Below are 20,811 nucleotides of genomic sequence, written 5' to 3'. Positions count from 1 at the left end.
CATGCTCGGGATGCTTGCTCTAGACACTGAAAATCTGTGAGTCCATAAAATACCTCACACAGAATTTGCGTATGATGTAGGATTTAGAGGATAACTTTATGTGTAGAGCTGCATCCTACAGCTTCTGCTCTTCCCTCCGCCCTCCTAAAAAATCCAAACCAACTTCCCCGTGATTTTTGTGCTTGCAAAAGACAAAATGGTATCTTTACAACCTGCAACACTGAAACCTTTTGCCTACAATGAAAAACATCGTGTCTGTTTACCCAGGAAAAACAACTCAGAAGTGAAATCATTCTATCTTTCCTTAAGTTCCTCTGCTGCTCACAATTAGTTCCAAGGTAATGAAAAATCTATTATGACTAAAGGCAGTGACAAATTAAAGAAAAAAAAGCAAAACAAAACAAAACAAAACAAGAAATCCCCCATGGATTTTCAGCTAATAGAACTATTTCTTGAATACTCCAGTGCTCTACTGACTATGAATCTCTACCACCAACTTCCCCTTTTTTTTTTTCCCCAAAGATTTAGCTGTGCCAAGCCCCCCCTTTGTTTCATACATTTTAGATAGAATTCTCCTGCCAAAGCAACAGAACCGTGCTGTGATGAAAGCCACTGTCAGACGCATATAAAATTTCAATAAGCTCATCAATAAAATGGCTCCTTAGCTCCTATCCTAGGAAGAAAGTTTTAAGACGCTGATGGATGACTTTGTTGAGGATGATTAAAACAACAAAATAAATCCGGTGCTTGCAGGAGTGCAGGACGGATTCGGGGAAGACAGAGCCACACGCACCATGCAGTCTGCTCCTATCTGCCTTGCAGGGTTATAGCCAGGCATGCAGATGCAGGGTCCATGCAGAATATATGGTCACCACAGCTCTGCTTTCCATGCCTCAAGACCCCTAATTCTTCGCTTGCAAACATTTGGACTTGACGCTGCAGCGGGGTATATTCTTAGCCCCCAAACACAGATAACAAGAACATACATCAGATTGCAGAGTGCCTCATGCCTACCTCACTATGGGCACACAACCTTCTTCTTCAGCGTGCCAGGGTCTAATTCTCCCTCTCCTGTCTTCCTTGACTCCTTCTCCACCCTTTCTTCCTCTTCATTCTCCTCTCTCATTTTTTCCTCATTCCTGTACCTTCCATCTCATTTCCTTAAATCACTTAAGCATTATTTGAACTAAGATGTTGGCAGAATTAAAGATCAGCATAGATGATGGAGAAATATCTGCAATTATAATTGCTTCAAGCAATTGTAATTGCTTATCAGACCAGTGTACCAAATAAAATTTATCAGGAAAGGAAAAAATGTTACTTCATTCTGCATAGCCAAGGTATTCCAGACTTTTTCTGAGTTACCTTCCAAACAAAGGAATGATAAGCGTTTTGTTGAAACGTTTCACATTTTAATGATTATGCTAGAAAAAGAACCCACATTTTCACTGCAGCACGAGAAGAGATGGGTTTACTCTGTCTGCAAGCCTGCATGTTTCCAAATACAGACATAACAAGGGCTAGCACACTCTGTGTTACTCACTTAAGAAATTATTCTAAACAGAGGTGGGTAGAAAAACAAAATAAGCAAGCTTTTCCTTTGAGTTTTCCCTCCCTTATTACACTTTTTCAAAACCTCTATATATCAGCACATTTCTGGGATACAATATCATAGAATCATAGAATCATAGAATGGTTTAGGTTGGAAAGGACCTTGAAGATCATCGAGTTCCAACCCCCCTGCCATAGGCAGGGACACCTCACACTAGACCAGGTTGCCCAAGGCCACATCCAGCCTGGCTCTGAACACCTCCACCTCAACAACCTCTCTGGGCAACCTGTTCCAGTGCCTTACCACCCTCAAAGGGAAAAACTTCTTCCTAATGTTCAATCTGAACCTGTCCTCTTCCAGTTTAAAGCCATTCCCCCTCGTCCTATCACTACATGCCCTATTAAAAAGTCCTTCCCCAGCTCTCCTGTAGGCCCCCTTTAGGTACTAGAAGGCCGCAATAACATCTCCCCGGAGCCTTCTCCAAGAAAACAAATATTTTGTTTTCTTTTATTATTCTAGTGCATATAATCTTTATCATAGTTTGGCAGAGCTTTGCTCTGTGCCTCTGCTAACAGGTATAGTTCATACTAGTGGGAAAACGGCCAGTGACAGAATCCAAGCTGCCAACCTGATAGCTACAGACCTATCTCAATCCCGTCAGTGGTCTCAAAGCTCATAGAGAAAATACCTAGACTGCACACCTGTTTCTGGTTAAACAAAGAAAATTAGATTTTTATCAGTTTGACTGCCACCTTTTACATAGCACTGTTTTGTTAAGAGCCACTAATGAAAGAGCTTAGCAGCAGATAACAGACATACAGCTTTGACTGAATTCATAGATTTGTCTAACACATTTTCCAGCAAGAATTATATTACATCCTTTTCAGAGTTGAAATAGGATTATAAAGCATGGAAATGGATGTCTTAAAATATATATCTATATTATTGCATATGACTGAGCGGCTTCATTAATAATCACCACTCTGAAGATTTTGGTTTTGCACATAGTCTTGGTGAAAGTTTAAATATACTGACTGTCTGTAATCCATATTAATTTTGGCTGGCATTTTGAATGGATGCCCTAGGAAAGAATGGAGGGTTTTAGCAGTTTGTATGCTAATGTATAAGCCAAGAGTTAACATGTTAATTTCATTTTTCATCTGTGTTTTGTGTGTGCATGACCATGCACCATCAGCATTCTTCTCCAACACTACTTCTACATGTTACAGAGGCACCATGTGGTGGAACTGCTTTGGAGATGGTTGGGCTGACTACATACTGCGCTCGTGAACCTCTGTATAAAGATTCAAAATAGACAACGCTAGTTGTATGATGCCACAGCTTGAAGACCTGCAGGCCCTTCTGAAAAATCCACCTAACATTTCAGTGGTACCAGAAGAATGAAAGAAACTTCTGAAAAATTGAAAAGCAGTTCTGAATCAACATACAGCTTTTAACTATCCTCTGAGACAATTAAAATAATGAGTTAAAAAAAAAAAAAAAACAACAGGATGAAAAGGAGATTCCCAATAGCAGAGCAGTAGAAGAAGCTCTCCCCATAAAGCTTGAGATGCAAACTCGAGTCCTTTCCCACAGCCACATCTAAGGCTACCCTGGGCAACGCAGCTGCCAGCAGATACCTTTCTGTTCAGCTGAGGAGTCAGAGCTGAATTAATAATGTGCTTACCACATCATTTCTTTGTGCACATGAACTGCGGGAAACTTGTGTGCCTCAAGCGCACTCGCCAGATGGGATAATTAGGCTCAGACAGATCACTGACCTTCCTAATAAAAATACCCCAGAAATGGAGGTTGACCGAATAAATCTGTGTCATATTATCAACTCCCAAACAACCCATGGAAACCCATCTATACTGACTCATCCAGCAGCTTGGTATTCCTGTGGGTGCACCTCATGAGGGCTGAAATCATTAAGGTTTGGGTATTCTTAAGCAATTCTTGAATTTTCTTTATGGAAAAAAGGCACTGAGAGTTCACTGCTGGGAACTACTCAGCTGTCTTTCTACGAAAATGATGAAAGCACATATATATGCATTTATGCTAAGCTAGTCTCTCTTTAATTATCACTGAGACTGGTTTGTCACACTAAAACAATTTTGGGGAAGTCAAGGCTTTGAGACAGCACAAAATGGAAATGTCATTTCACCTTCCATAAATGGAAGGCATGACACCCATTTAAATAACACGATTTTATCTGGAATTATAAAGGTAAATATAATCAAACAATCTTATGTTCGAAAATAAGTTCATTATTTCAGAGTTACAAAGGGCACATGAGACACCGTGCTCTCCCTGAAGCCAGGGAGGTTTCCTTCCTCGATGTGTACCACAATGTTCAAGCCCATACTGACGAATAATCACGCTCACGCAAGGCTACTCAGTTATTTCCCAGGCATTGTCATGTCATATAATTCTCTTCCATGCCAATATGCCCTAAACCAGAAAGGATTAGACACAGTGCCAATTATTGCTAAGCGCAATCTGCTATGAACAAAGCACACACCGCAACCCCAAAGACAACAAGTTCACAGGCAGAAGATAACAGCAACTCCTCAAGAGCCCTATTGCTCCCATGGAGATTAGGGCTGGCTCAGTGAGCTGCAGCGACTGGCAGCATCTTTTCCTGTACCCCTATGGCCTGTCATTCTCAGGCAGCCAAAAATATAGTTTATCCACAAACTTTCCATGAGCACAGCCTACAAACACGTTACATGCGCCAACACAGACATGCAGCTCCACTTGGCCATGCACTGGATGTTCTTGCATGAGCAGATCTATCTTGCTATTTGAGACTTACATTTATGTACTTTACTTCCACAAGGAAAAATTCGGCACCAAAGCTAGTCCTTTTTTTAACAAAACACACATATTCCAAAAATTTAAAGAACTAAATACTCAAATTCAACTCGCAGCAAGATCTGCCTTTTACCTACAGTTCTTCTTTGGCTGGGATATTCAAAGGTGATTGAAGGGACCTACGACGAAGTCAGAGGCAGGGCTCCGGTGAGGAATTTTTATGTCTCCGGCTCCACGCAAGATACACTTATTCACATGGACACCACCTCCTATGTATGCAGCTGCTGGTGCGCAAAATACAGTGAAGCCCATGGGACCTGATGAGATACATCCGTGGATCCTGAGGGAACTGGCAGATGAAGTCGCTAAGCCACTAGCCATGATACCTGAGAAGTCGTGGCGGTCTGGCGAGGTTCCTGCTGACTGGAAAAGGGGAAACATAACCCCTATTTTCAAAAAGGGAAATAAGGAAGACACAAGGTACTACAGGCCAGTCAGTCTCACCTCTGTGCCTGGCAAGATCATGCAGCAGATCCTCCTGGAAACTCTGCTGAGGCACATAGAAAACAAGGAGGTGATTGGTGACAGCCAGCATGGCTTCACCAAGGGCAAGTCATGCCTGACAAATCTGGTGGCCTTCTACAAAGGGGTCACAGTGGCAGTGGACAAGGGAAGACCAACTGATGTCATCTACTTGGACTTGTGCAAAGTGTTTGGCACTGTCCCACACGATATCCTGGTCTCTAAATTGAAGAGACATGGATTCGACAAATGGACCACTCGGTGGATACAGAACTGGCTGGACGGTCACACTCAAAGAGTTGCAGTCAATGGCTCGATGTCAAAGTGGAGTCCAGCGACGAGTGGTGTTCCTCAGGGGTCGGTACTGGGACCTGTACTGTTCCAACATCTTTGTCGGTGACATGGACAGTGGGGTCGAGTGCACCCTCAGCAAGTTTGCCAATGATATCAAGCTGTCTGGCGAGGTAGACACGCTGGAGGGGAGGGATGCCATCCAGAGGGACCTGGACAGGCTGCAGAGGTGGGCCCAAGCCAACCTCACACAGTTCAACAAGGCCAAGTGCAAGGTCTTACATCTGGGTCGAGGCAATCCCAAGCACAAATACAGGCTGGGCAGGGAATGGCTGGAGAGCAGTCCTGAGGAGAAGGACCTGGGGGTGCTGACTGACGAGAAGCTCAACATGAGCCAGCAGTGTGCGATCGCAGCCCAGAAGGCCAACCGTATCCTGGGCTGCATTAGAAGAAGTGTGGCCAGCAGGTCAAAGGGGATGATTCTGCCCCTCTACTCCACTCTTGTGAGACCCCACCTGGAGTACTGCATCCAGCTCTGGAGTCCCTAACATAAGAAAGACATGGACCTGTTGGAGCAGGTCCCGAGGAGAGCCACGAAGATGATCAGAGGGCTGGAGCATCTCTCCTATAAAGACAGGCTGAGAGAATTGGGGTTGTTCAGCCTGGAGAAGAGAAAACTCTGGGGGACACATTATTGTGGCCTTCCAGTACCTAAAGGGGGCCTACAGGAGAGCTGGGGAAGGACTTTTTAGTAGGGCATGTAGTGATAGGAGGAAGGGGAATGGCTTTAAACTGGAAGAGGGAAGGTTCAGATTGAACATTAGGAAGAAGTTTTTCCCTTTGAGGGTGGTAAGGCACTGGAACAGGTTGCCCAGAGAGGTTGTTGAGGCCCTATCCGTGGAGGTGTTCAAGGCCAGGCTGGATGTGGCCTTGGGCAACCTGGTCTAGTGGGAGGTGTCCCTGTCTAATGGCAGGGGGGTTGGAACTCGATGATCTTCAAGGTCCTTTCCAACCTAAACCATTCTATGAATCACAACGGAATCAGTACATGTGCATCTAACTTCTGCTCACAACGCATAGCTGAAAGTGATTGTAACATATATTCAATTGGAACACTGCTAATAAGCTAACCCACAAATTTAAAAAATACAGATTTTTAATTATAATGCAGGCAGGTAAGCAGGGAGGGAAAACAAAAGATAATACATCAAATCCCCTTGTCATTTATCTGAAGGTACATCAGCAGTCACTCCATCAAAACAAGAGGGGTTACAAGAATGTATGAAATGACTCAACCCAACTATTTAAGCTCACTATTTTAGTCATTTCATGCAAGTCCCACCCGTGTCACAACCACCCACAGCCTGAATTTACAGACAATCCACTACATGGAAACACGAGATTCGACCTTAAAATTACTTTAACACTGACCTCTAGTGACAATAGGTGGGAATGTACCTTTTCATGGGGCTACCCGCATCTTCGGGCCACTCTAATTATGGAGCTTGCTCTTGCATCTCCAATCCATAGCTAACCCCATCGCAAGGAGCAGGCAGCCAAGGAGGGACCTCCAATTCGTGTGTATTAGTTACAGTCATGGGTGAATCATGGGTGATGCACCACAGTCTGCAGAAATGTTATGATTAAATCCAAACCTGTTTTCACTTATTAAAAAAAGGAAAAAGCAAAGAGGAAATACAAACATTAGATTTCGAGCCTTGTAACTGTAACAAATGTATTACAGCATAAACTAGGCACAACTAATGACATGACAACTGCTGACATATTCAGGCAGCCAACCAAAATGTCATCTTTCTCAGGGACTGTAATACCAAGACAACCTCTTCTCCCCTAATGCTCTGTAGCAAAAGTAGCCTTGCAGCTCTTGGTACAGTATTGTTGTAGCTTTCTCTGCAAAACGAGGGTGTGATGGTCTGTGCACCCATAGGAGCAGGCATTTTGCCCATCCATCCATTGCAACGTAGTCCAGATGGACGGATAATCACATTACAGCAAGTTGTCAACCACTTTGTCTCAAGCAAGCAGTGAGGAGGCTATAGCTGCCACTCCAGCACAGAGCCCACCTTACTGTCTTCGGCATGTAGAATCATAGAAAAGTTTGGGTTGGAAGGGACCTTTAAAGGTCTTCTAGTCCAACCTCCCTGCAATATGTAGGGACATCATCTTCAACTAAATCAGGTTGCTCAGAGCCCCATCCAACCTGACCTTAATGTTTCCAGGGATGGGCAGCAACAACTTCTGTGTGCAACCTGTTCTACTGTTTCACCACACTCATTGTAAAAAATTTCTTCCTTATATCTAGACTAATTTACCCTCTTCTAGTTTACAACCATTACCCTTTGTCCTATCACTACAGACCCTACTAAAAAGTTTGTCACCAGTGTCTGGGAGGTGAAGTAAGAAGGTGATGGCCATGACTGACTGCAGGGAAGCGTTTTGAGAGGGAGTTTCAAAAGTGGGAAGTGCTTTCACTAAGCATGGTGTCTGATAAGTCTGTGGCATATATATACACACACACGTACAAAGAACACTCTTAGTCAGGAGGCTAGAGATCTGCCAGCTGGACCTCAAAGGGCGAGAACCACCTTTGGAGCTGATTCCAGCTTGAGGTAAATATGAGTGGGTCTTATGTCATCTGAATCTATAAAGTTCCCTTTTTCACCATCCAGATGTTGTAATCCGTGTATTTCATTTACATTAACGTGACGGGAGATTTTCACATTCTGGCAACTATCCATCCTGAATATTTGTCTCTGGTAGCAGTTCTCAAATCCAGAGTCCAGAAAACTTCTCCTGCTTTCCCCAAAACTTTCTTCAAGGACTGTATAGGTTTCCAGACCACTCCTCCGCTTAGCTCATACCACAGGGATTTTCACGGAAGCATCTTCTGGTGCACAGTCGTAGGCAGGTGACTGCACAGACAGCAGTACAGCCAGGGGGAGAGCACCAGGGCCCCAAGGGAGCACACACCACAGCAGACCTCATCAGTCATACCAAGGCACAAACACAAACCCATGTATTTCAAGATAATTGACTTGACTCTCCAGCCACTTTGACTGGAAAGAATCAGCTGTCAGAACAAACTTAACTAAGACGGCTGAAGATTAAACACTCGACTGACGTGAAATTAAGAAGTCCTCTCATACTGGCAAATACATCAGCTGCTCGTAATGAAAACTGCGCAACGGATAAAACTTCTCTGCTGAATGAGCTGCCAGCAAGAAAAATCAAGGCAGGCATTATTTTTCAGCACCAGAGGCACATGAATGGTGCGCTCGACAAATGCCCGCTTGCCAGCAAGCCAGGCAGCCGTGGGCAACACACCTGCACCTCATCCCCCCCCCCCCCCCCCAGCGCTCGGACCCGAGGATTCTTCCATGTTTTAGCTGCTTACCTAATCCCAGCAAAACACAACAGCCACGGGAGAAGGGAAACATACCTTATTTAAACACTCTGAAATCAAAACCCAACCTGCAGATTTAATGTTTAGGCTACAAACTAGGTAATGAGACTTCCTCGTGTATTCCAGCTCTATGTGTGTATGAGTGCTCAGAGATGTACTGTATAACTAGATTTAAATATCTATGGAAAAAGAGAGAGGAAGAGATATACACTAAATAATGGATGCAGAATTGCCCCTACGTTGTCATAATCATTACCTGGCTTGGACCTCAGCATCAGCATGAACTGGTCTTAAAAACAATCATTCGCTCACGTTAGTGGCTGCCAAACCTCCATCTAATCCGTTCATTAGCAATATATCAGGTTAGCAGGCTGCCATGGCAGGAAAATAATTAGCTTTCCATTGTGGGGTGGCACATTCTCTATTGCATTGACATAACAAATAACTCCATAAACTGCTATAATTTATTTGCTTCTGAGCCTTTTTTTCCCCCCCTCAATTAGCCCTTCAGTAGATTGCATTAAACACACAGAAACTATAACTACAGACAGTCCTTTGACCAATCTCAGAAGTCTTAGACAGTATGGATAGCTATTACACAAGCAATTTATGGGTGACTTACCTTTAGGTCATTTAAATAAAGCTTGATACAACAGCTGAAAGCAGACCGTGCCAAAAGACATCCCCACTAGGTCTCGTCTCCATCATCTGCATGTACTGAGTAACGTGCTATCATGTCCCAGCACACACCACAGTGATTGTGCAATGGTTGTGTGGGAAAAGGATTGCCGCTCTTTTAAAGATCTCTTAATTAGGTCTGTTTTCCTGCCTTAACAAGAAGGTGCACGTACTTCCAGGATGGGTTTGGCTGGGCTAAAGTCAAGATAGCCTAACCATTTTTCCGCAAAGTGCTTTAAAAAGAGACAGTTCAAAAAGGAAATGTGGACAGTAGGAAACAATAACGTTACATTTCTGCTTATGTGAAAATGAACTCCTATAAGCAGGTTTCTACTAGACTCTACAGCATGTCACCCCAAGCAGCTTCACCATAGCTAGGCTAAGTTATTTTTTTCTTTCTATCAAAGATGTGATCTTTATTTTAATCCTAGGAAACTGTGTATCAGCACTATCTTCTGCAGTGTGTTCATGAGTTAATTACGTGGTGCGTTAAAGACCTTATGTACGATGCCTTTTGATTTTTCTTGCTTCTCCCCTGACTTTGTATTGAGCACAGGGGAGCTTTTCATTGGTTTTCTCCCCCTCCCCCAGTACCACACTTTATCACGTGCTATCACTACTAGAGACCTCATTTATTCTCACATGGGAATATTCAGCCTTCTTGCTGCTCTTTCTCTGTACTTCTGCAACGTCTTCTTGCTGAGTGCTCAGCAAACATGGAAGAGTACAAAAATCAGGTGGGAGGAACCAGTCTTTATATAATAGCATAATTCTAATAAATGCAAGCCTTTCTTAATGAAGTCTGACAGATGTTTACATACAGCATTTCACACTGATATTTAACCAAAACTACTTGGCAGAAATCATAACGAGAGGTCGTCAAAGTATCCAAGCAATTTCTTTCACTACCTGACATATGGTTTGGCTGAATTTCATTTACCATTGTGCTGTCTTGTTACTTGGCTTCATGAGGTACCATTACTAGTCATTATTCCTTCTCTCTTCTATCTTTAATAGGACTTACTAACCACATATGTCAATCAAAATTGCCCAGCTTAACCAGTGATTTCCCTTTTGAACTCAAAACATTCGAGGCGGTTTGAGATCATACTATCAGAAAGAAACATGAACTATTTTGGAGCATAAAAAGTAATACCTTTACTTTTTCTGGGAAAAGCAATTAACACCACACTCTTGTGGAACTACCTTTGAGAAAGGAGATAACACTGCGAGCAAGTATTTCAAACACAAGAGGCCCAGAAGCAATTGCTTGGATATAGATCTTCTTTATTCAATGCTATTCAGCAAATAGTATTTTGAGTCCTGTTACAATGCATTGTTTGTTCTTTTCTTCTTGCCACTGCTCCGTCTGATCAATTCCATTGGAAAAGGAAAAAAAATTAAATCACATGTTGGGTGAGCATGCGGTGAAGATACACTTATCTTTTCTGCGGGTGATAAACAGTGTGTGACTTGCCGTTTGCAAGTACTACAAAGAAAGGTAGTCAGTAACCAGTGTGCAACAGCAGTGTGTGAGAAGAAATGATACAGGAGAAAAACACTCATCATCTACAAGACTGTAAGGTAAGTTGGATTGATGCGTGCAACTTTTTAATATGCCCCCCCATCCAAGGGCTGCTGGCACAGAAACAAGCAAACAGAGCTGAAGACTCAGCAAAAGAATGCAGCGTTTAGAAGAAAGTGATGTTTTACAGTAGGAAGTCACTCCTCTAATGAAAATTTAACTAGCACCAGTGTAGACAGCAAAAAAACCCCCAAAACATTAGAGGGTTTTCCTAAATGAAGACAGCACTCAAAGTTTTTGGGTGCCTATCAGCTTTGGAATGTTAATAATTATGGTAACTGTGCTGGTGAAGGCAAGGAATTACTTAAAAACTGTTATTTTCTTTCTTTTTTTTTTTTTAATCAGTGCTGTACAGCTGAACATGCTCAAGGAAGCAAAACTGCATGGATAATTACCCCCGTGGAAGCAATCCAAAGCTTCACAAAGTAAAAGCTGCTTCCAACTTAAAGATCAAGGTTTTAAATTAGGAAAGCACTTGAGTCTCCAGCTGATAAAGATGTTTGACCTGCTGGGCAAAGGTAATCGGCAGGGACTTAATTCAGGACTCTCACGGCATACCGCGTAGGGAAATACCCCAGTGCAGTAGTTTGAAACAGTAAGGTGCTATTTAGAGCAACAAGAAAAACAAGCACTGCAATTTTACAAATATTAATAAAGGCTTTTAGCCTCTCCCCTGAGAACCCACTGCTCCTCTTCCTTCAGAACCGTTTTCCAAACACAGGCAGAGGCACACAAGTCAGCCCCTGGTCATACAGCTGTCAGGAAAGAAAATGGGTTTTCCTGTTCATGATCAGATCTGTACTTCATTTACAAAACCAGTACAAAAAGGACTGGAAGAAAACTCCTGAGATTGCTGTCATGCTCATGTAAAACCTAAGCCATATCCCAAAGAATGAGGAGTTTCAATAAATTAAGGCAGACCTCGCGCTAGCAATCCTGCACGGCGTGGAAAGGTCACAGTGGTTGCAAAGCACAACCCATAGAAGAGCAAAGTGTTAAGAAATGAAGTTTAATGAAATCCCTGCTTCCATCAATCAGTAAGTCACCCGGATCAATTCTCATCTTCCTTAACACCTAAACCTTAACTTCCTGTGTTGAATAAGCAGAGAAAATTACACTGCACTTAGAAGTAAAAAGAGATTCTGAATATATCATTTTTCATCAGAGGGATGCACTGCCAATATACTAACATGTCACAACACTGTAGCATAAGCCTCCGCCTCCCCTCAAAGCCAAGCAAACTCTTGGATGCACCATTTAAGATAATGAAATAGCAATGAAAAGAAAAAACCAAAAGAATATAAAGCAGAACACATAAGGTATGTATCTTTCTTCATTGCTCCTTTTAAGCACACTGCAAAATACTAATCAGCCGTGTAGTCTCATTACCGTATCGCTGTAGCACCTAACTAGTAAATAGTTTCTACTTACAAACAGGATTATCTGCAAAGAATACAACCGAGAGCTCACATGGGCAGTGACAGTGGCTCAGCTAACATCGGGTAATGCATTGACTTACGGTAACTCCATCTGGAGCAAGACAGGGTTTCAGAATCTGAGAGATCATAATGTAATCAAACAGTATAGTGTTCTACTGATGGGGAATATTATTCAAGGATATAGCATATAGCAAGATGCATGTAAGTATTTCAGACCTTGGAATCGTACATGTCATTCCCCCCCCCCCCCCAAAATCTTTGCCACAACTTCAATTAGTGACACATACAAAATTAAAATAGACATCCAATAGCAAAATTAACCCTGGGAATACTTTATCTAATGAACAGCATATAGAACAAGACTGGACGTAGGAAAAACTTCAACTCCCTTAATGTTAGTTTTCTGAACCTTCTTCAAACAGCAAAGAATGACTGCGGAGGGCAGTGCGTGGAGGCGGAAGGGGGCACAATGTGAGCTCCAGGATTTTACTGTTTTTTAACATCCTACCTATGCCCATATATGTGTGTAAATAAAACTGCAATACAAACTCAGAAAAGTCTTATATGAAGAACTTAAAAACCAAAACACACAAACATGACCCCAAAGCAACTAAGACTTCATCTTGAGGAGTGCAGGTTAGCCGTTTCACTAGAAAACAAGCAAAACCCCAAATGCATCTCTATGTAAAAGACAAGCGGTCAGGGAAGACAAATCAAGCAATAGCACACTGTTTACTCCAATACCCTGGTGGATATTAGCACAAAGGCACTTTCTTGTCTGAACCACAACCATCATCAGGGACTAAACAGGATGGCAGATACATGAAACCGCTGTGGCAAGCAGCGTAAGGTACATCAGACCCCTATCTCTCTCTATTTTTATATTTTTTAAAATACATTAAAGTTGCCAGAAAAGTTATTCTTCACCCCTCATCCAGGGATTTCAGTGTTTCTTTTTTCCTATCAGCACAGAGAGAGCATTTTCATCTTTCTGCTCCTGCAGCTGAAGCAAAACATCTTTTTAAGAACGCAGGAGCTGCGACACACTGAAGTTCTGACTCCACCACGAGGAGCGGCAGCTTGTTTCCCACACTCACCCAGGACCGTTGCTGCTAGACAACTGTTTGGGGCGCATCATCAGCTTTTGCTTCAACCCAGAGTAAAGTGACAGCCCCTGCAAGTGGTTGCCATGAAAGTGATTGACGCAGCAGAATTTAGCTGTGATATATGAGTTAAGCCTGCAGTATCAGGTAAGAGGAGAAAAACTGACTGCCGAAGAAATGCTTGTCAGGCTCCCTGTAGCAGCCTGTAATGAGAAAATATTGCAAAGTGAGCTCTGGGAAGCTTATAGGATACACTGCTTGTATATTTTAATAGGAACTTCTACATCCTCCTGCTTGAGTAGGAACTACTACTACGATAAATACTGAACATTAGTATAAATTCTGATCATCCTCATGTGTTTGAGCAAAACGACAGGATGCTATACATTCAGGGACATTTACTGCTGCCTTTTGACAGCCGAACTCCCAACTGAAAGCATTTTGGCTTCTTTGTGAAAAAAATTTAAAAAATATATACACACAATACATACATGCAATAAATACATACACACTATATAAATAGATTTGTCCTGGTAATGGATTTAGGCTCAGTATAACTGGATACTTTTTGCCATGTCTTCAGACAGATCCTTCTCATCCCTTGACAGCTTTCTATCATTAGGAAAAAAAATCACACACCCTGGGAGTCAACACAAGTTGTACAGTAAATAAATACTCTTGGAAATAACAACATCTACCACTACTTAGCCAGCTCAGCATGAAAATACCAAGTCAACACTGGATCCCATACACGTGTGCATGCACGCATGTGTACATGAGCTGGAAATGACAAGGCAATGACAAGTTTTTGCTCAGCCCAGTTTGCCGTGGTAGTCCATGCACATTTAAACAGGTTCTGCTCTAAGTGGGAAAAATGGCACAAGAAAAAAATTCTGTGATTTCTGCATAAGAAGCACAGGTAGCTTGTGTAGCCACCAACTTTCCCAGCGTAGAGCGAGAAAATGAGAGAGGTGAGCAGAGAGATGAAATGGGGTTAAAGGAATCCCTTCAATTAAGACGACACAGACTCAACTTCCTCTCAACTCCATCAACAGAAGAAACTAAAACCAAAAACTACTGCAACTAATTTATCTACTTTACCTACCAGATTCAGAAGCCACTTTAAATGCTCAATGCAGCCAAAAAGAAGGAAGTCTGATGTATCTTTGTTTTCAATAAACAGCTGCCAAAATATCTGCTACAGTTTTTCAACCTACCTGCACATTCATTAGGCAATTTTAATCCCATACAGCTGTTCATGCAACTTTAATGGTGTTTTTCCCCCTGAAACATTAATATTTCCTGGTTAACAGTCCCATATTATAAATCATTTTGTGAAATACAGCCTATTAAAGCGGGAAGCTTGTGCAGAAGTTTTTGCTAAGCGACTCGCACACAGAAACATGGAACAAATACTATCCTGCATACACAGGCATTCAAATGCCTGAACTAAACACATCAGAAGGGAACAAATCCCTTTGTTGCATACAGTGTAGGCGGAACTGGGATTAGTTTGAAATTATTTCTTGTTCATTAGGTTACTATTTTTTTAAAGTAAATTCCTTTTATTTTTTAAATAAATGAAAAACTGTTTCAATCTTATAAATTAGAATTTATGATCATTTTATGATTCCTATATTTTACATCTAAAAGAGACCACCATGACCACCTGAGTTGATCCCTTCCTTAATGTACCCTGAAGGACCACTCTCAGGCTTTAAAACTTTTGGGTCTTCTTTGTTATAAATAAATTAGCTGCCAAATCATGACTGAAAAAGGTATTTAAAATGAAAGTAGAAAGAGGAAGAAAGGACAATCAAAGGCACTGTTTATTTAAATTTCACAGCAACTAAATTCCTGATGTCTGCAACAGTCCTGCCTTGACCTCTACCTGGACAGCACCATGATTCATTGCTGAGATCGAGGCATATACGGTCGAGGGCATATCATATTTTATTTAAACCCACTGCAGAAGGACATTAAATTTTACAGGTCAGATTCTCCATGGTGCTTGAGCAAAGCTGCGGCTGCAGGGAAGAGCAACGAGCCAGCTCATGTGAGAGCTGCCAAGGTGCAGCTTCCCTTTATCGGCCCAGAATAAATACCCTCGGCCTTGTTATGGGCCAGACAGGCCCCTCAGCCCAACTCACCCGCTCTCCACCTGGATTTCAGAGGGTCGACAGCTCACAGGGGCTACGGTACCACCTCCACCAGGCAGATGGGATGGAATACTCTGTTGGTCAGTTTTGGGTCACCTGTCCTGTCCGCTCCTCCCCGCAGGTGGAACCCCTCTACACTTTTCTGCTTCTGACCCTCCAATGGGGCAAATAACAAAGTTATCTGCCCTTGGGTCTTATAGCAATAAGTCTAAGCATGAGCCTCTCTGCATACCATGCCTGGGCATCAACTATACACGTAGGCCTTATCACTCTGAGAGTGAACAGTGTCTACACAATATGCTGGTAATTTCAGTGGTTAGAAGAGGCCTAACTAAAAAATAAAACTCCTGAACAGAAAATTGGTTCTGTTTTACCCCAAACCAGGACACGAGAACAGATAAGACAGCTCCTGTGGATGTTACAGCCCTGGGAACACTGGCAACTCCCCGGGCATCAGCGCTGTGCAGCAATGAGCCTTTGCCGACAGGAGAAGTTCAGCTCTCCCTGCTGCAGACACAGAAACAACACTGACGCACAGACAGATAAATGCCGGGAAGGCACCAGGATCAGCTTCTCCTTATCTGGCTCAATTTTTCAGCCATATAACGAAATAAAAAAATCTCTTGGGGACCTTAGAACAACATGGTTTTTGGTCTAGCAACTGTGCCTCCCCTTCCAGGCTCCATGTGGGCTGTGGGTTTAATCTCATCCTCCTGAAAAGACATCGGCAGGAGGAGGGCCACCCTTAACTCCATTGACTGATCCACGGCTGCACGCTTCAAGCAAAGCGACATTCAGCTGTGTACGCCTATTAGGGCTCCAAGACTGGAAATAGAAGTGGAACAGACAACCAAGGTAATTTAATCTCGCAGGATAATTCACTTTCTGCACTACCCCCCACCCCTTCCCACCGCCCCCCGTGAATCAGTGACAAGCGCCCAGCCTTTTCCTAATGGAAAGGGAATTGTATGCCTATTATCTTTACCCTTCACTCCGTACGAACTCTAGAAATGTCTGTACCCGATTCTGAGCTTATTGATATTGCTGTGAACAGGGACGGCTTCCACAGAAGTAACTGTGCTGCCAGTACTGTAAAGCAGGATGGAGACCTGAATTGGGCACCTGTTACTCAATGCAGCTCTCTGAAGTCAGACTTAATGTTCTGGATGTTTTTTCTTGTTGCTGCTGCTGTTGGTTACTGAAAGCATGAAAGGCAACATGTCAACACACACAAGAAGAAAGCCTCTCCTGCATTCCCCTCTGTCCCCACCCTGCTTCCTTGCAGGGCACATATATAAGATAAACACAAAACAGTTCCCTTAGCCATAGTGACTTGAGACATAAAAAGCAGGAAAATTCCCCTCACCCCAAGACTTGCTCAGTGAGGCGTCACCTTTTATCCCTTCTATAGACTACTTTTCAGAGCAGGTGCTTCTTTAAAGTACTCCCTGTCCCTTCCCACAAAGAAGAAAATAACATCTTCAGCCATGGCAGTATCTAGGCTCCTTCTTGAAAGTCGGGATGTGATACAGAAGATTATTAAATGCTACACATAAGACTGTTCTTTGCTCTGCAAGTTTTCCATTCGCTGTTTCTTACATCAAAGTCTGTACCTATACATGCGGGCAGTTGTGTGAGCCTGATGGGCAGTTACCTATCCATCCCTCGTCTGAAGGGTTGCCAGCACTTTTGCGGAAGCAGCTTGGGGAAGCCCACTATACCCCCTCCTTCCCACAAGGGATAACGCACAGTGTCTCACACCTGCCAAGAGCCTGAATTCATTCATTTCTAATAATGGCAGGCTTTCACTAGATCTCCTCCACAATTCTTCATCAGGCATTTGTATGTGGTCTCACCAGTGATGGATGCAGCTGCTCGGCCCCTGACTCTGTTGGTTGTCCGCCAGCAATCCACAGGCCAGGCAAGCTGGGAAAGTCTTATATGTTATGAAGTGCCAGGAAAGGGAGGGAAATCTGACTTGGAGTCTGCGCATCTTTAACACACAAATGTTAGTAAATGTAGAGAACCCCAACTTCACTTCACACCCCTTCTTGCCCTACGGGGGGCAGAATGCAGAGCATGACAGTAGTCACCCCACTTATACACTTTCCATGGCTCCACCTTTCCCACCACTCAGGTTATGCCACTGAACTCCCTGTACATCACCCAAGCTCTTTTGGGTCACCAACATGACATTGTTGATGTCCTCGCTGCAACGATGAACCCTGAAGTGCAACACGATGATTGTTTCCCCGACTCACATTCACAGCGTGTTTGTTCCAGTAGGCTTGAAAACGAGGGGATGAGGCAGGATAGGTTTTCCTGCTCAGTAGGTTTTTGCTCCAATCTAATTAAAAACATTCAGCAATTCAGCGAAGTTCCTTGCAAAGTGCGTGCCCCATGCTTTAAAATAAGCTCTGAAAGCAAACGGCCTGATTTTTTTCTTTTTAAACGCACTCCCCAGATGGAGAGGATTCCTCAGAAATTTCTTTGTGATACTGTACCGAAACTGCTGAACCAGAAAAGCTGAGCTTCTTCTGAACTATCTTGTTTTTGTTGTTATTGTTAATGGCTTTTTTCCCCTGTCTAAAAGCTAACAAGGAAAGCCACTCTTGGTTCTCTGACATGCTGAGAAGTGACAGTACAGCTCAGTGGAAACAGTCAGCTCTGGTCACCTTGGTCTGAAACTGGGTCAGGGATGCCAGCTTGTGGGTAGACCCAAGGAATATGCAATTAATACTGGGGATTCAGATGCTGAGGAACAAGACCACCCTTTTCTTGCAGGCAGAACTCAGGTAATTTAGCTTTAGCTCTCAGAGAGGGCAGGCTTCTCACAACTAAGCTGTGTTTATGTATGATTTTTTTTAAACATGCCCCGTTTCTGGGAAACATGTCAGGGGACCTACGCTAACAGCCAAGCCAAGCCCCACACTGCCGTACCACCGTAACCCAAAGGCAAGCCACTGCTGAGAGGTGGCCACCACAGCGCATTATGTTGATGCTCATGGGAGAACGTGTGCCAATGGACTGTCGATCCAGCTCCAAACAGTGTTAATACCTCTACAGAAATTCAGTGGGAAAGACTACGTCGACTTCACGCGTTATGCTTGTAACTCCATCCCCAAACGCTGAAACAGACCTTTTGCCTGCCAAGAGTCACCCCAACTGGGGGACCTGCCGCAGAGCGTGGTGCACACAAAAAGCATGTGGGCGCGTCAGAAGGCTCTTGCCATCAAACAAGCGGTGAAGGATCCTCTGGACCAGCTAGCTATCATACCACCAGCTCCTAAATTCAGCCTTTTTCGGGAACTGTCCCCAAACACCTCAAAAAATGCCTGTCCTCATCTCTGTAAGCAGAGTGCCCTTAAGCTGTACAGCAGCGAACAAATTCCTTATGGGTTGTAACAACCAATTAAGGGATGCGAAGCAATTACTTTTATACCCATACAAATGAAATTCCTCCAATGCAATTAACTATCCCTTATCATCTACTGTTGAATTTGTGGAAAGCATATGCTGTACACACTCTACCTCCCTAGCTTTTCCACAATTTTAATCAGTTTGTTTTAGCTAATGTAATGGAACCCACCTATTCTAGAGAAATAATATATGGCTGCAAATTATCTGAATATTTTTAAATGTCTTTTTTCATTTTAAATATAATTTCATTTGAGATGTTGCAGCTTTCATTTCTATTAATAAATTATCATTTCTTCTTTATAAGTGATGAGCTAGTGTGTCATGTAATTTTTTTCCTCTAAATAGACCAAGACTTTGATCTAATGCAAGCCCTTGCTGGGAGTAGAGAGACTTTCTGTCTAATTTAGTTACGAAAAATATTCAATTAAACTCGGGAGTTTAATTCATTTAGTTATGAAAATTAAATGAGCTCAATAAGGTACATTTGATTTGCCTCAGGAAAAAAAAAAAAAGAAGAATCTCTGAAAGGGGAACAAATAAGAAGGGAGAACAAAAGTAACTTCTACTGCTCCCACTGAAAGGTGAAGAACCTGAGTTCTGTTTCGTGTGCCAATATAAAACATATCCACAATTTCATGAAAAATTTATATATCTGGTATTAACACCCTAATTGTCTCCTGGGTAACAAAAATCCATGTAGGTCATAGTCGAGTCTATCCCAGCCAGGGGAAGATCTGGCTCCTCACACTGGGAAGACGCCACCCACAGAAAACTCTTCTCCATCTCCGTTTGGGGAAAAGGGAAAATACTGGAATTCTTTTTCAAAACCAGAACAGAGGAACGTGGATCTCTCCGACCGAAGCCCCCTTCTGGTTCTGCAGCTGTCACTCACCGTTTTTGCAGATAGGACAGCACTGATCGGGCTCATACACCGGATCCACACACTCCGTCTGGGGACACGCTGAGACAGTGCACAGCACTTCACCATTGGCTTCACAGCGACACTTCTCACACGGAGAAACCTGAAACACACATCCAGTCATTTTTTAACTCTTTTACTTAATACCCTCCTGAAGTGTGGAATGTCTCCCTTCCCATCTGCATTGTCCTTTCCCTCACTTCTTTTTCCTCCCCGCCTTTAAAACAATGCTTTTTGTGGTCTGAATTATGGAGCTGGGCTCCCGCAAAATTACAGAACCGCAGCAGAAAAAAAACGCAGGTTCTGCTCTGAACCTGTGCCCCCAACAGGAAAGTCAAAGGGATCTTGGGAACAAGAACACTTTAGACTTTTAATGCAAAAACTTCCCTACCACATTTCTAATGAACTTCAAGCAAATTAAGTTTGTAATTTAGATGAAATCTGGTTTAATTCTGTTAGAGGTTCAAAAATTAATTTAGCAAAAAAAAATACTGTATTTAAAGAAGCAAAATGTTGCTAAATGAAATATGAAACTTCTTTTAATGGAAATCCTTATTGCGATTTTTCCAGGCTTGAAAGCTTTTTGCTAGCAGGAAGTTGCATTGTATTGAAAACCATCATTTTCAAAGAGAAGTGAGGAAAAAAACATCCTTTGAATTCAGGTATTTCCCATCGGTTAATTGTATTTGGACCATTATTGCAATACTTGTAACTTTCTGAAAAGAAACTGCAATTCAAAGAAAGGTGAGGCAAAATACAGGTCATCCTTTTTACATACTGAAACATTACTGGTTTTGAAGAACTCTACAGAATAGGAGCACCACAAGGTAATTACTTGAGTGACCTACTTCAAAGAAATTAATTCCAAACAAAAGAGCATCAAGGCCCTAGTAAGGAAAAAA

The 20,811-nt window shown here is 42.7% G+C and overlaps 1 protein-coding gene across 1 annotated transcript in view; it reads right to left on the bottom strand.

The window, feature by feature from the left end:
• The window catches only part of VWC2 (von Willebrand factor C domain containing 2), a gene marked incomplete at its 5' end in the record, with an annotated part of 58,898 nt that overhangs the window by 31,461 nt on the left and 6,626 nt on the right, over positions 1–20,811 (bottom strand). Inside the window, one exon of the mRNA XM_082479714.1 lies at positions 19,883–20,012. Within this exon, the coding sequence (XP_082335840.1) occupies positions 19,883–20,012 (130 nt within the window). The remainder of the gene's footprint in view (positions 1–19,882; positions 20,013–20,811) is intronic.

This window comes from Vanellus vanellus (assembly GCF_965231255.1).
Source record: "Vanellus vanellus genome assembly, chromosome: 2".
In the NCBI taxonomy this organism is placed as follows: domain Eukaryota; kingdom Metazoa; phylum Chordata; class Aves; order Charadriiformes; family Charadriidae; genus Vanellus; species Vanellus vanellus.
The sequence above is the reverse complement of the archived record's forward strand: the minus strand, read 5'-3'. Positions and strand labels throughout refer to the sequence as shown.